Source organism: Gigantopelta aegis, chromosome 14, assembly GCF_016097555.1.
Source record: "Gigantopelta aegis isolate Gae_Host chromosome 14, Gae_host_genome, whole genome shotgun sequence".
Classification (NCBI taxonomy): Eukaryota; Metazoa; Mollusca; class Gastropoda; order Neomphalida; family Peltospiridae; genus Gigantopelta; species Gigantopelta aegis.
The window spans coordinates 48,499,054-48,515,063 of NC_054712.1; the positions used below are offsets into that span (position 1 = coordinate 48,499,054).

A 16,010-nucleotide genomic window follows, 5' to 3' on the forward strand; every position below is an offset into this window, starting at 1 on the left:
TTAATTATGCATGATTTTAATGAATGTTGTGAGTTTGTATCTGACATCATCTGTTGTATGCAACGTTTATCAAATTGTGTAGAAAGCAGTCCATTTAGTAAAGTTAGTATGTCTTGTTATTGTAAATCTAACTTGTCGGATGTGGAAATTATTCTTTGGTGAATTTTTCTTGCAATACATTAATTTTCAGGTTTTTTATCCCACGTCATATTCATATACTAGTAAATATGCATGAAGTTAGCTGTTTTGTAGTTTCACACATTCTTCAGTTCTTACACTGAATTGTAAAGTACATGACTTAACATACACTGTGTTTTACAGAATTATATAATTTTTATTTTTAATAGAAATAATCATATTAATATACTTACATTAGTTTGACACCCAAGGGCCAATCTCTATAGTATAATACAATTCTGTAGAATTTATTTGATTCTAATTATAATTCCACTTTCTGGTTACTGGTTGAGTGCAGGAACAATACCATTGGGTTTTCTGGAATTATGAAGACGAAAGATAATGCCTGATTATTTGTATGTTTTAAATGATTTCATTATGGTTTATTTGCAAAAGCTGAAAGCTGTGTATGGGTGTGCTGTGTAACATGTGGTGTATGTGATAAAAACAAGTGTTACATACATGTATGTGTGTATAAAACACTGAGGCATTTCATATACTGCTAAACAGCCATATGAATTTAAATGTATTTTACATGTAACGAGAATATACCTGTGATGATGAATCTATTATACAACAAAATGATGTATTCAATATAATTATAATAAAGTAAAATATTAAAATTGGTGTTATGAAGTTTGTTAAAATGTTTCCATATTTTGTTTTAATTTCAATTGGAAGTATGGGTAACATAGGTACAAATAATTAAATATGTATAAAATGAATCCAAAGGGGGAAAAAAAGAAGAAAAAAGTAATTTTCTGCACCTCACAACTGATTAATTTTATAGCCACTTCTAATTTCATATAATTATATCTACTTGCAAATTCATTGGGTACTGTTAGCCTGTGATTTGAAATGTTTGTGTCATTCAAGACAGGGGCGGGATTTAGCTCAGTCGGTTGAGTGCTCGCCTGAATTGCTTGTGTCACAGGATCTAATCACCTTGGTGGATCCATTCACTGAATTGAGTTTTTTCTCATTCCAACCAGTGCACCACAACTGGTCAGAGGCCTTTTATGTGCTTTCCTGTCTGTGGTCAAGTGCATATAAAAGATACCTTGATGTCAGAAAATTCCAATTCCAGTTGTGGAGACTAAATTTCTGGGGGTTATATTTGACAGGAAGCTATCTTTTGTGCCCCATCTTAAATATGTTAAAAAGAAGGGCTTAAAAGCTCTCAATATTTTAAGTTATTGGTAATACAGAATGGGAAGCAGACTGAAAGTATAGATCTCTTGTGAGCTTGTACGTTGATGCACACAAACCTTGTTTTCTCTGCAATATGCCAGCAAGATTAAATCATTACTGAAACATCCAACACATAAAACGGTGTTTGATAACAAATATATACTCTGTCAAAAAAGAAACGCATAGGTGATAGGGAAAGAAGAAAAGTGTTTGATTTTACAAAATACCATTTTGTTTTGTACAATGTTGCTGAATGACCATGTTTGTTAATGTTCCTGGAATGGGACAGCATGCCCAAATGCACCCTCAAACAAATTTAACGCACGTTGTTCGACAATTGCAGGAAATCGGCGTGAAATGGTAAGATTTTGGCGAATGCACATGAAACTCGGGGAAAAAATTGGGGTAGTGATGGGTATTTAAAGCTGCAATGCTCGCAATGATGCCTCATTTCCATTTCGACGTAGACGAGTTAAAAGATGCCAAGACTAAGCCTGCCGAATCGAAACATTGCAATAGGCCGCCTCCAGTTAGGCAAATCGCAGTCAGCAGTTGCACGCCACATGAACGTCCATCAAAGCACCATTTCACGTCTCTGGGACAGGTACCAGCAGTTTCAATTAGCTGAAGACCGGCCCAGAAGTGGAAGACCTCACATAACAACTGCAGCACAAGGTCGCTACCTCCGGATTCTGCACTTGCGTCACCGAACTGCCACAGCAACGAACACTGCAGGACGCATACCTGGTTTGAGATGGGGTGTCTGCACAAACCATTCGGAACCGACTTCAAGAAGATGGTTTACGGGCTAGGAGACTGTATGTTGGTTCCGTCCTACGACGTCAATATCGACATTTACATGTTCACAGGTGCACGAATGTACAGTGGTGGAACTTGGGGAAACTGACGGCGAGTGTGGTTCAGCGACGAGTCATGTTTCCTTCTACAGCGACGTGATGGACGACAACATGTTTACAGACACCTCAATGAACATTTTGCCAACAACTGCGTAGCCCAAGTTGACAGATTCGGTAGAGGGAGTGTCATGATGTGGGGAGCCATCTCATACACCGGCAGAAGTGAACTTGTGTTCGTACAAGGCAACCTGACAGCTGTACGCTACCAGGATGAAATTCTTCACCGTTACATGCTTCCCATTTTGGATCGACAGAGAGCTCTCTTTCAGCAGGACAATGCCAGGCCGTATACGGCACGTGTAACAATGGATTTCCTACAGAATGAGAACATTAATGTGCTGCCATGGCCATCATGATCGCCAGACTTCAACCCCATTGAACATCTATGGGACGAACTGTCCGCAACTGTCACATGTAGTGCAGATAGAATGGGCTAGGATTCAGAGACTTGTTCAGTCTATGCCAAGGAGATGTCGCGCAGTGATTGCTGCTGCTGGTGGCCACACACGGTACTGATTTCAGTGCCCTCGTGAGACACTGTTTGGTGACGAAAACACCTCTACTGCCGTCATTCCGTAGCAAGAACATTGTCACATACTCATGTCAAATTTGACTGTGATATGATCATAAATAACGAAATTATGCCACTTTGTATTGAGATAATTCCATGAATATTTCGCCTATGCGTTTCTTTTTTGACAGAGTATATGAAGTTGTTTGATGCAAGGCCAAATGCTATTCGTACATTTGGTCTTCACATCGTGTTTATGGTCGATTTCCAACATTGATTTAACACTTTAGAAACTCGTTTTACCACCTTGGTGTATTACTCCACCTAAAATTGTGTTTGATCGTGCACATCTGAAGAAAGATCGTACAGATGCTGTTGTGTACAAACAATTTTACATGGAAATTCAAGACAAATACCGTGATTACATTCCTGTTTATACAGAAGTTTGGGCAGTCATTAAAGATTTGGAAGAAATAAAGGATTCTAGTGCATCCAAATTTATTATTTTTACCAACTCACTTTTATGTCTCCAAGCTTTACGAAACGTGAAGCTGGACCATCCCTCAACTGGGATGATGATACGAAAGTGTGTCTTTTTATCCATTGCCAATAAAGACATTATATTTTGTTGGGTGCCCAGCCATGTTTGCATCAGGGGTAATGAAAAGACAGATTCAGCTGCCAAGTCTGCTTTGTATTTACCTCACGCCAAGGTTGGTATGCCGTATACTGATTAAATTAATGCCAAGCAAGAAAGGGGATGCAACTCTTAAACATTTATAATAATAATAATAAATTATTTTATTTAAGATCAGTGATCCATAGGACACATCACACAAAACTGATTACATATTAAACAGTAGCCTGTGCCAGCAATTATAGATTTGATGTACACATACAGATTTGATGTACACATACAGATTTGACGTACACATTTGTACACTGCAGGTGGGCAAGTAGCTTGTCTGAGCAAAGTTCGATTCTGCTTTTCGGTGAATAAGCTGTTGAGCGAAGTAAAGAGCCAAAGGTTTTTTTACTTGCAGACTAACAAACATCTTGCTGGCACTGTATGGTCGTTGTTGTCCGATCATCCATCGGTATGCGTTGTTATAACATATGTCAAGATCCTTCATAGCATCCTGTGTAAATCTCACCTATAATTCACCCGCACACAGATTACTACTGCAACAGTAACTCACAAATAATGTTTTAACTGCAAATTAATTGTTAATTTAATTATAAATTTTTAAATATGCATTTCATTTAAATTATGCATTTTAATCATGCAACATTAAATACACCATTTTAACAAGATGATATCAGTATATTTAGAAATGTTTACGGTTATAAGCAATGAATCACTATGTAATGGTGCAAGAGTTCAGACAAGGGACATAACGGACATTGCATCCATCATCAGTTAATATAGTTCTTTGTAATTATTTTTAAAAACTTAGTTTTGACTGTAAAAAAAAAGGTGCAATCAATAGAAGATAAAATCTCACATATAATAATACTTATTATATAACATTTAGTTAAATATCTTAAAATATTAGTGAAATAAAAGTGTTATCAGTCACTCAGTGACGATAACACATTTTAGAATGTTTGTTTAACGACACCCCAGCACAAAAATACATATCGGCTATTGGGTGGCACATTTTAGAGTGAAAATTTCACTATTTCACCTTAAAATGTGTTATCGTCACTGTAAAGAAAGCCGGAACTATTTTGCTGCTGGCATTTTAAAAATAAAGATAAATTGCCAAAAGTTATATAATAAATAGAAAATTTTATGGTTTTTTGTCAAATATTACTCATGAGATGATTGCAAACTTCACTCAATAAGATATAAATTATATTTGACAAAAAACATGAAATATCCTGTCTGAACGGCGAGCAAAAACACTATATTGCAATTAAAATTTACTTCCAATTTTTTAATTAATATTTTATCTTTCCTACAGACTACAAGAAATATACTGCTTACAAACTACAGTTTAACAATAATTTATTATAATTTATTTCCACATTTAAGATGGGTCGTAATAAGCTGTAATATACACACACATGAAATAAAACCTACAGAAAATATTTCACGTACCAACAGTGGCTGTCCACAGTGATACCGTCAGTGTTTGCATCTAGATGTAGTTAAAATGAAAGGTGAAGTAAAAAGTTTTCATTTTCAACCTATTGCATCCCCCCTACCCTCAACAAAAAAACCTAAACACAGAGGCCCAGAGACCTAAATGGTCACTAGAGTAAATTGTTGACCTCACCTATCAAATTCAAAGAATACCCGATATTGATTTTCCAAGGTGGGTGTGCATGACAGAATGATCAAATTCATAATTCATTTTGTTTCTCCACAGGGTAAGGAAGTCTCTATATAACTAGTAAACTTCGTGAACCCTCCTCAGGCACCCAACATTGATGAAATTCACAACTTGTTTTTAAAATGGTTTAATTTTCCCCCTTTTGGTCCCGCCCTAACAGTGACCAAATTAACAAATTACTTTCTACCAGGAAGCTTCAAACTAAATTTTGCGGGAATTTGTTAAGTAGTTTTGGAGGAGGATTTGAAAATGCGAAACGTTTACACGACGGAGGAAATCAGATTGCAAAAGGTCATTTGAGCCGTCTGCATAAACACACAAACAAGAAAGAAAACAACATCTAAACTGACATAAAATTGTGCAACATTGCAGTACATCAGCAATAATATTTGAAGAAAACTACATTAAACTATAAAGTCCACCAAACCCATGAAAATGTTCCTTTGGATACAAGTACCATTCTCTCCATCTGTACCCTAACCATATGCAAGTGAAATATACTGATAAACGTTCACATAGCTCATTTTCATCAGACTTTCCTACTTTCTTCTGGGAAGAAAGAAGTCAGTTATTTCAATCCTAGACAAGTGTCTTATTGTACATAATTAAGATATTCGAAACAAGAAAATATATTTAATAAGAAATTTTAATGATTAAAACGACTTTATTTGCCTGACAGGTGTTACAATGGCCGATGAGGCAGGATAGTTCCCATAACTTTTTAATAATTAAAATATACTTTTAAAAATTAAACAAGTCAGAAAATAAAACACAAAACAAAAAAATGAACTACGTCCACACTATTTATTAATTTTCATTACAGACACAGTAATATTTAAAATTTGACCTCAAGCAAATGCAGTTACTGCTATCACAATAGGTACGTATAAAATACAGAACCCAACTTTCAATGATGCATTTGCGTCCAATAATGATCGGTCTACCGTATAACTTCGCCCGTCACTAAAGGCGTCACATTTTTAGCTTTTAACAATGAATTGTGTTCGAAAGTTTCACTCCAATTATTTTTTTACGTATTCATCCTGACCTGTACAGACAGACAATGCTAACCATTTGTTTAATCCAAATCCTGGACAACAGCATTGATTTTTGTTCCAGCAATATTTTGTTCAAAACATGCATACTTTATTATAATATATATAAATCTTGACACTTCTCTAAAGTTCGACTGATGGACATGTTTTAGATTTTAAATCAGTTATAATTCTTAAATAAATACAATTGCACATGAAAAAGATTTCATCTTCTGACGAATAGTGGCTCTTCTGTGCATTGTCATATGTAGTACAATCAAGAACATCTACTAAAGACAATGTTTTTTTAAGTGCTAAGGTATTTTCCTTTTTTGCAGAGCTGTGGTACCACAAATAAGTACATTAAATCATGGCTTGAAATTAGGGTGTTGCTAGACAGCCAATGTCAACGAACAAGCAAAGATGTACGGTATCTTTTAAAATAAACAATATTGGCAACAAATTCTACATCAGTAATATTGTCTGTTCTAGGTGATATTAAGTTTATTTCCATTGACCCTTTTCCAAGTCGTAATTTGACGTAAAGCCGGTAACACGCCCTTGCCGTTGGTTGAGCATCCGGTCGCCCATTTCGTGTTGCCATTCCGCGGTGAGGGTGCGTGGCATCGGCAGATAAACTGAAAGTACACACATGACAAAGTTAATGAATATATAAAAAATAATCGTAAAACTGAATGAATGAATGAACCAAGCAATCAATATAAACAAAAACCCTACTAGGAGGTAAAAGGTTTTGAAACGGGGAAACTGCATTTCACATATTTCGACAAATTTTAAACAGCACTTCTCTCACTTAAATATTTCTAAAAATGTATCCATTAATTTACTCGGTAAGAGAAATCTGCTGATTAACTTAGATGATGGTGTGGGAATGTTCCCATTAATGACCGTAATACAATACAATGGGTTAGAGTTAGACACAGTGTTGTAAAAGCACCTGTAAGCAATAAATAGGAATCTGAACACGCGAAATAAAGACAAATTAACAAGGACTTTGTGTAAAAATTGTTAAAGGGTGTTCTCATTATGCAACTAATTGCACCAACTTGTTGCTTGCGATCGTACTGTGAAAATACCTAAATCAGAATGACTTTTAGTCTAAAACGTTCCGATAAATAGCATGCAATAAGTCGGTGTGACTAATTGCATAATGAGAACACTGCTTTACCATAAATCTTTGAAAACCACAACTAAGAAAGATGAATGAATGATAATTTTGCGTATTTGCTGAGAATGAAGGCAGTTACCGTAGGTACTAACGAAGATGAATGAATGAGTATTTTACGTATTTGCTGAGAACGAAGGCAGTTACCGTAGGTACTAACGTGAATGATAATTTTGCGCATTTGCTGAGAACGAAGGCAGTTACCGTAGGTACTAACGAAGATGAATGAATGAGTATTTTGCGTATTTGCTGAGAACGAAGGCAGTTACCGTAGGTACTAACGAAGATGAATGAATGATAATTTTGCGTATTTGCTGAGAACGAAGGCAGTTACCGTAGGTACTAACGAAGATGAATGAATGAATATTTTGCGCATTTGCTGAGAACGAAGGCAGTTACCGTAGGTACTAACGAAGATGAATGAATGATAATTTTGCGCATTTGCTGAGAACGAAGGCAGTTACCGTAGGTACTAACGAAGATGAATGAATGATAATTTAGCATATTTGCTGAGAACGAAAGCAGTTACCGTAGGTACTAACAAAGATGAATGAATTAGTATTTTGTGTATTTGCTGAGAACGAAGGCAGTTACCGTAGGTACTAACGAAGATGAATGAATGATAATTTTGCGTATTTGCTGAGAATGAAGGCAGTTACCGTAGGTTTTCATCCACATGATGAACCAGGCTGAGACTGAAAGAGCCAGGAGAACGGCCGCTGTGACGGACTTCCACTCGCCCGTCGGAGCCTTCATCTCGGCAAACGTTTGGCAGAAACTCGCTCGGTACACTGAAATGTCAAACACACATCTATGTTTACATGTGTAGATCTACACTAAACACATACGTGTGCAAGGAACACTGATTGCGACAGATCTTGAAAAAACGTAGTGATATAACTAAAGACAACATTTTTGGAAAAGTCACCTTTTAAAAATTGTCATAGGTGGGCTAGTTCACCCATGGCATGCCGAGGGAAGAAAGAAATGTTTTATTTAATGATGCACTCAACACATTTACGGTTATATGGTTAAGGACCACACAGATATTGAGGGAGGAAACCCGCTGTTGCCACTTCATGGGCTACTCTTTTCGATTAGCAGTAAGGGGTCTTTTATATGCTCCACCCCACAGACAGGGTAGTACATACCACAGCCTTTGATATACCAGTCGTGGTGCACTGGCTGGAACGAGAAATAGCCCAATGGGCCCACTGACGGGTATCGATCCCACACCGACCGCACATCGAGCGAGCGCTGTACCACTGGGCTACATCCCGCCCCGTAATGCTGTGGGTGACAAGTTGTTATGTTCAGGCTATGTTATGTACTATAATAATTGAATTTTAAATGAAAATATGAACATTTTCCAAAGTGAGCCCTGTGGTTCAGGGGTTTTTTTCTGTCTACAAATGCCATATATCCTTCAAAATTGTGTGCAATATGAGACTGACGTCCCGCAGTCATTGAAATCAGTTTAGACTGGTCAGTATCCCAGACACTTATCGAAGATTGAAATTTGAGAAGTAACTTCTCTCTTTGCACAAGAAAGAGGCGAAGTTTGAAAAAAACCCCGCTGAACTGAACACTTACCTGTAAATGTTGCATTGTATTGCATTTATATTCCGTACTGATTTGGAAAATTCCCTATTGTACACTTGGTTCAAATTGTAATATTTGGTTACCAGATACTTGTATCTTGAATAAAATGGAAGCAAAACAATTGAAGTTTTAGCCAAATTTAAGATATCTAATGTATTCTAGAGTATTTTCTTCAAATTACAGTATTAAAAAGTGGCTAATTAAAACAAAATTTTATTAGCCAAATACTACATGTTGTAGCTACTTTGTATACAAATTAGGAATTTGCTAATTTGGCAATAGGCAGGGTGAGCTCTGGAACAGACAACAGACATTTATATTTGCCCAACAGAAAAAAGAAGAAGTTAGCTTGTGTGTTTTTAGGACGGCGGCTCAGGTGACGTACTCAGTTTTCCTCTGTAATGTTAAAGTTTATTTTTATTTAACGACACCACTAGAGCACATTGATTTATTAATCATCGGCTATTGGATGTGAAAAATGTGGTAATTTTGACACATAGTCTTAAGAGAGGAAACCCACTACATTTTTCCATTAGTAGCAAAGGAATCTTTTATATATACCATCCCAAGGCCTTTGATATACCAGTTGTGGTGCACTGGCTGGAACGAGAAACAGCCCAATGGGTCCAGCGAACGTGCATCGATCCCAGACCAAGCATCAAGCAAGCACTTTACCACCGGGTTACATTCCACCCCGTGACCCCAAAAATTGAATAAAAATTACCACCTTTAAATATAAGATACTTTATACTTGGTAAAAGCTCCAAATAACAGGGCTTCTAGAATTTTTATAAAATTCACTAGCCATGGGATCAGTGATTTCAAAATTTACTAGCCACGATTTAAAATTCACTAACCCTATTTTAAGTTAATACAATTTTACTAAATAATAATAATCACATATGTCACCTAAAGAGGGAAATAGAGCCTAAAAACGCTAACATTGGGGGTAGGGGTGGGAGCAGGATATTCATATTTACAAAATAAGACTTAACTGCAACATTTGATCTCTTTCTTTTCACTAGCCGTCGGGCATGGCAATAGTAATTATTTACTAGCCTAGTAGTGCATATAAAAGAATATCACTAGCCATGGCAGTAAGGCTACCATAATCTAGAAGACCTGCAAATAATTTCAGTCTGAAATATATTTTGCTTACATTCTTTCTTCTCTTCCAGCGTAAGTTTTTTCCAATCTCCTTTCTCCTTCATTCGCAGAGCCAAAACGTCAGGCGTATTTTCCTTGAAGCGGATAGCAGGGCACGGAAATTCTTCTCTATCGGCATAGGAACCAGTTCCGTTGAAACCATATCCAACCACATCTCGATTTCCTGAAACATACATGTTTACAAATGATCATTAAGTAAACAGAAAATAGTTCTAAAAAAACCCCAAATCAACCAGTGTGTATATATATATATATATATATATATATATATATATATATATATATATATATACTAGTATGTATAAAAGTAATAAGTGTACGAGATGCTCACAAATGTTATAAGAAACATTTTCTGATTCAAATGACAAATTTTAACAATCTCAATGTCATATGAACAATCTGGGTCTCGTCAGATTAGATTGTACCAAACCTACAGGGGTCGAATTTTGACACTATTCCGCAAATAGTAAATTTCGAAACGGAATAGTAAAACTAATAGTAAAAATAGTGAAAATAAAGCACAGAATACCGAAAATCGCCTGCGACTATTCTGCTTATGCTTTTTCTTCAGCTACATTTTTCTGCAGAACAAATCCTCGTGCTACTAAGACCTTTCTCATGCGCTTACCAGTACAAAATAAACAACTTTTTGATCGAGACTAAGGTCTGGAGTTAGTTCATTTGTAATTCCAGCTAGTATGCAGTAATGCATAGACTGGTATATAAACAATTCTTCGTTACGCAATGTTGTACAGAGTGACGTAGCACAGTCAGGAAAACTAGTGGTACATTAATAATTGAAGGGATAGTACATTTTTAGAAGGAAGTGTTTTTTGAAATTCACTATTCCTTTGGGATAGTGGTAAAAAAATTAAATTTCAACCCCTGACCTATAGTTTAAAAGTTTAACACCACCACCTGGCCACCTGTATGTTGATACGGGGTGGACTGTACGTGTACCCACCTGTCTGCCGATACGGGGTGGACTGTACGTGTACCCACCTGTCTGCCGATACGGGGTGGACTGTACGTGTACTCACCTGTCTGCCGATACGGGGTGGACTGTATGTGTACCCACCTGTCTGTCAATACAGGGTTGACTGTACGTGTACCCACCTGTATGTTGATACGGGATTGACTGTACGTGTACCCACCTGTCTGTCGATACGGGGTTGACTGTACGTGTACCCACCTGTATGTCGATACGGGGCTGACTGTACGTGTACCCACCTGTCTGTCAATACGGGGTTGACTGTACGTGTACCCACCTGTCTGTCGATACGGGGTTGACTGTACGTGTACCCACCTGTCTGTCAATACGGGGTTGACTGTATGTGTACCCACCTGTATGTTGATACAGGGTTGACTATATGTGTACCCACCTGTCTGTTGATACAGGGTTGACTGTATGTGTACCCACCTGTCTGTTGATACAGGGTTGACTGTACATATACCCACCTGTCTGTTGATACAGGGTTGACTGTATGTGTACCCACCTGTCTGTTGATACAGGGTTGACTGTACATATACCCACCTGTCTGTTGATACAGGGTTGACTGTTCGTGTACTCACCGGTCTGTTGCTACAGGGTTGACTGTTCGTGTACCCACCTGTCTGTTGCTACAGGGTTGACTGTACGTGTACCCACCTGTCTGCTGATACAGGGTTGACTGTACGTGTACCCACCTATCTGTTGATACAGGGTTGACTGTACGTGTACCCACCTGTCTGTTGATACAGGGTAGACTGTATGTGTACCCACCTGTCTGTTGATACAGGATTGACTATACGTGTACCCACCTATCTGTTGATACAGGGTTGACTGTACGTGTACCCACCTATCTGTTGATACAGGGTTGACTGAACATGTAATCTCTCTGTTGATACAGGGTTGACTGGTGCCACCTATCTTCGATACATCTGAAATTGTACCACCTCATTTACAGGATTGACTGTACGTGTACCCACCTATCTGTTGATACAGGGTTGACTGTACGTGTACCCACCTATCTGTTGATACAGGGTTGACTGAACGTGTACCCACCTATCTTGGGGTAGATCTTGTCCTTCTGAGGCTGCTCCATAGCCACCTCTTTACCAGTGGTGGTTGCCGCTGTGCCTAAAGCCCGGTGAGAAATTCTCACGGTTCGGGCCGCAATTCGCATCAATTGACCACTCATTTTGCTGAGAAAAAAAACACAAACATGTCTGTGACCATCGACCATATGAGGCAGAGGAAAATAATGTTTACATCGACACGCCACCATACTGTTTTTAAAACCAGCATCCTGTTTAAGAAGCAGCTAACAGCATGGACCAATCTACACACAGTTTTTTTAATGTGGGTTAAGCGGCTGCATAGTGAGAATGGAGGAGCTAGATTGTAGAGCTAAAATCTAAACCTATACTAAATGTTCCAAACTAGAATAATTCAAGAACAATAATGTCATCATTATTCATATATATGACACAATTCTATATCATTTTCAATAGGTACACTACACAGATGTAGTCAGGGAAAATGACATGACTTACATCACTATTCAATGGAATTAACTTAATGATTCGGTTTTCTTTCACTTTCAGCCAAAACACAATTTCAACCCTGGGTTTTCAACAATTCTATGAAATTGATTTGGCTTTTACTGAAAATGAATACAAACATAATCTCATCTGAGTGATATTTGATTACAATTTGGCAATTTACTTTAGCTGCCTGCTAAGCTTTACAGGGCTAAAAATTTTGCTTTTTTTTTTTAAAACAAGAATCCATGTGGATTCCCATGGAAGCGGTCAACGAGAATCCTCCGATTCCAATTTTTTTTAGAGAAGAACATGCACGGATTCGAATATATGCTACGCTTTTGAAGCCAGTTTAAACTGAAGCTTGATAACCAGACTATTTTATTTATTTATTTTAATTCAGTAACGTTTCACTCACTGATTATTAATTTTAATAAATTTTTTGGAAATATTTCATGCGTTTCTAAATAGATTCGGCTGTTTTATGCTTGCGCGAATCCTGACGCAAATCGGATTGTGAGATTCGCACAAATTTTTATCCCTGCTTTAAAGATTTCCGAGAAGAAAAATGTTACAGCCATGCTCTTTTGGCTTGCGGTGAACCCGTATGAAAAACTTACTCATATGATGGAAAAGGCAGTGAACTCATATGGAAATCCACAAGTGAACTCGTATGGAAAACAAACTCGTATGGGGGAAAATGCAGTGAACTCGTATGGAAATTACAAACTGATATATCCAATACTGTATAGCAACTTGTGTTTTGTTTTTATGCAGAGTTCGACAAATCCGCTACCCCAACGTCTGTGGCCAGTGAGAAACACAAAACATGCATGCATTGTTTACGGTTTCTGTTGCAAGAAATAAGTCTAATGACATGCGTGTTTTAATTATAGGTGACTGCCGTTGACACACAAACTGCGGTTGACACGCAAATAGTTGACTGATGGGGACATAAATAAGAAGCATGTATACAAAACAAGTGTCAAAATACACATTTAAGAGAAATATCAAAGTATATCCCCATACCAGTTCACCGTTATTTTTTCCATACGAGTTTGTTTTCCATACAAGTTTTCCGTTCATACGAGTTAGTTTCCAATACGAGTTCACCGCATCCCGCTCTTTTGATGCCTGGACTAACTTGTCCAGTGTTAGAGAAGCCAATACCTGAATTCTAATCAGACTAAATAGCTGAACTTTCAAAATGAGACGGCATATATCATACAGAGTAGAAATTCAAAAAAAAAAAAAAAATTAGGAATGGTGAAAAAACTTTTAAAAAGAAAAGAAAAAAGGAATGGTGATTGATCCAACATTTTGTAACATTTAGTAAGTTTAGTTAATTAAACAAAGAAATGCAACATGACAAATGAAGGTCACATTTTACCTTGACATCTTCCAAATTAACTGTTAACAAAGTAACATGCCGTTACATGACAGTTCCGAATGCTGGTCTACCTCAACAGCATAAATCTTAATTCTGTCATTTTATTTCATAATCCTAATATTTCAACTGATCTTCAACAATAATGTCAAAAAATAACAAGATACTACAAAAACGTGTTCCTAAAGATGTATTGTTTGTGTATGTGAGGGTTATGTCTTGCCATGTTTAATGTTACTGAATGCATTATGCAAGACTAAAGTCAAAACGTGATCTCCTCGTTAATAACCATAAATAATGTCAAAAACAATAAAGGCTTTATTTCAATCATTTATTCTTCAACTTTGTCGTAGAAACACTGAATAATACAAAAATAAATCCCATATGAAGTATTTTAAATGTTCATTGTAATGTTACTTTGTTTACAGAAATACGTGATCTCTAAAACACATCACGGCGGATATTTGACCTTGCTCGACCGGCATCAAGATGTGTAGCCAATAAATTACTGCTGGCAGGGATCGGGCTGCTGTGTATTGGAATAAAACACACAGAATAAACGTGTATATATCCAATTCATCAAAAACAACAACTAATGCCAAATGTAATTAACAAAATTAACAAAAACTCACCCGCTTCACCGATGTTCTCAAAGAACGACGACGGAAGTGAAAAGATCTTTCTCGCGAGAAACACCGAGAATATGAAGCTAATATTATCTAAACAACGCTTAGCGAAAAAGGAAACGTACAAAACTAGTTGCTGAAACTGAGCTAGCACTGGCTATAACTGTATTTTAACACATATACATGTACACACACAATCACTAAGTAAATTAGTACCATAAATGCATTAAGTTGCATTTTTCTTTAATGGTTGCGTTAATAGTTGATTATGAATCCAGTTTATTTTTTATAAGATATTAAGCTCCCTATGCATGACAACACCATTGAGTATATTATGCTTATTAATAATAATAATAACAAAACAATACATCAGTTATAAATTTGTTTATACAATACTAGTTTATAGAAGAAATATTTGAACGTTGTAGGAAGCAGTTCTAATGAAATAAATAGCATTCCGAAAGCCCAATTGTATAAAACATACGGTAGGCCTATATTGTTAAATTATATATACCATGTTATTTTAAGTCAATACCCCAGGATCGCCGTAACGAAAACGACAACAACAAAAACGCAAACACAAACACAAACAGTACCCAAAAATAGACACCCCCCTCCCTCAACAAACAAAACAATTCCCAACCAATAACACATGATATTGAGACGGACAATGACATTATGATCAAATTATAAATTTCAAATGCCCAAACAACGACGTGGCTTAAGTTTCAAACATAATTAAACGATCCATGATATGTTTACTTGTAAATGTCACGTTCATCCACAAATGTATGGTGTGTGAGCTTCTTTACTACTTTTTTTCTGAGAAGCCAGGCTATTTTAATCCCTAGTTAGAGGTTTTAAAATAATTGACCAATTCATAATAACAACGTTCATTCACATTTGCATTACTACGGAACAAATATATTATAGGGTTGCAAATGAATTAGGCTGTTAATTTTTGTACTCTGTATAAATACGAAAATAAAGTCTGGCAAACACCATGGGGATTGCTTGCCCCACCTATTACAGATTGTGTCCGCCCCCCTCCCTCTCCACTCCAAATTACGGGCCTGCTCACATAATAAGTGAACATTGAAAAAGTGGACCGATAGATCGAATGCGCAAAGCGCCCGAGGTTTTTTTTTTGGGGGGGGGGGGGGGGTCTGAGGACATTATCCCTCGGAAATTTTTAAAAAGTAGATGTATGTCCTGAAATGTTATTTCTTGTATTCCACAAGTAAAATTCACCAGACAGAGTGAATACATGGTGAAAAGTTTCATGCCAGAATCGGAATTGAAATCGGAATCGAAGTCGGAATCAGTTTCCTGCGACACAAGCACCTTAAG

The 16,010-nt window shown here is 36.9% G+C and overlaps 1 protein-coding gene across 1 annotated transcript; it reads right to left on the bottom strand.

The window, feature by feature from the left end:
* Window positions 1-5,920: 5,920 nt before the first annotated feature.
* Window positions 5,921-14,753, bottom strand: LOC121388151. The gene is made up of 5 exons (XM_041519387.1): window positions 14,667-14,753; window positions 12,169-12,308; window positions 10,117-10,287; window positions 8,015-8,146; window positions 5,921-6,807 (listed from the first exon to the last, which is right to left on the bottom strand). Exons 2-5 carry the CDS (start codon window positions 12,302-12,304, stop codon window positions 6,674-6,676), a joined length of 573 nt encoding a protein of 190 aa, XP_041375321.1. The 5' UTR covers window positions 12,305-12,308; window positions 14,667-14,753; the 3' UTR covers window positions 5,921-6,673.
* Between the last annotated feature and the right edge of the window lie 1,257 nt (window positions 14,754-16,010).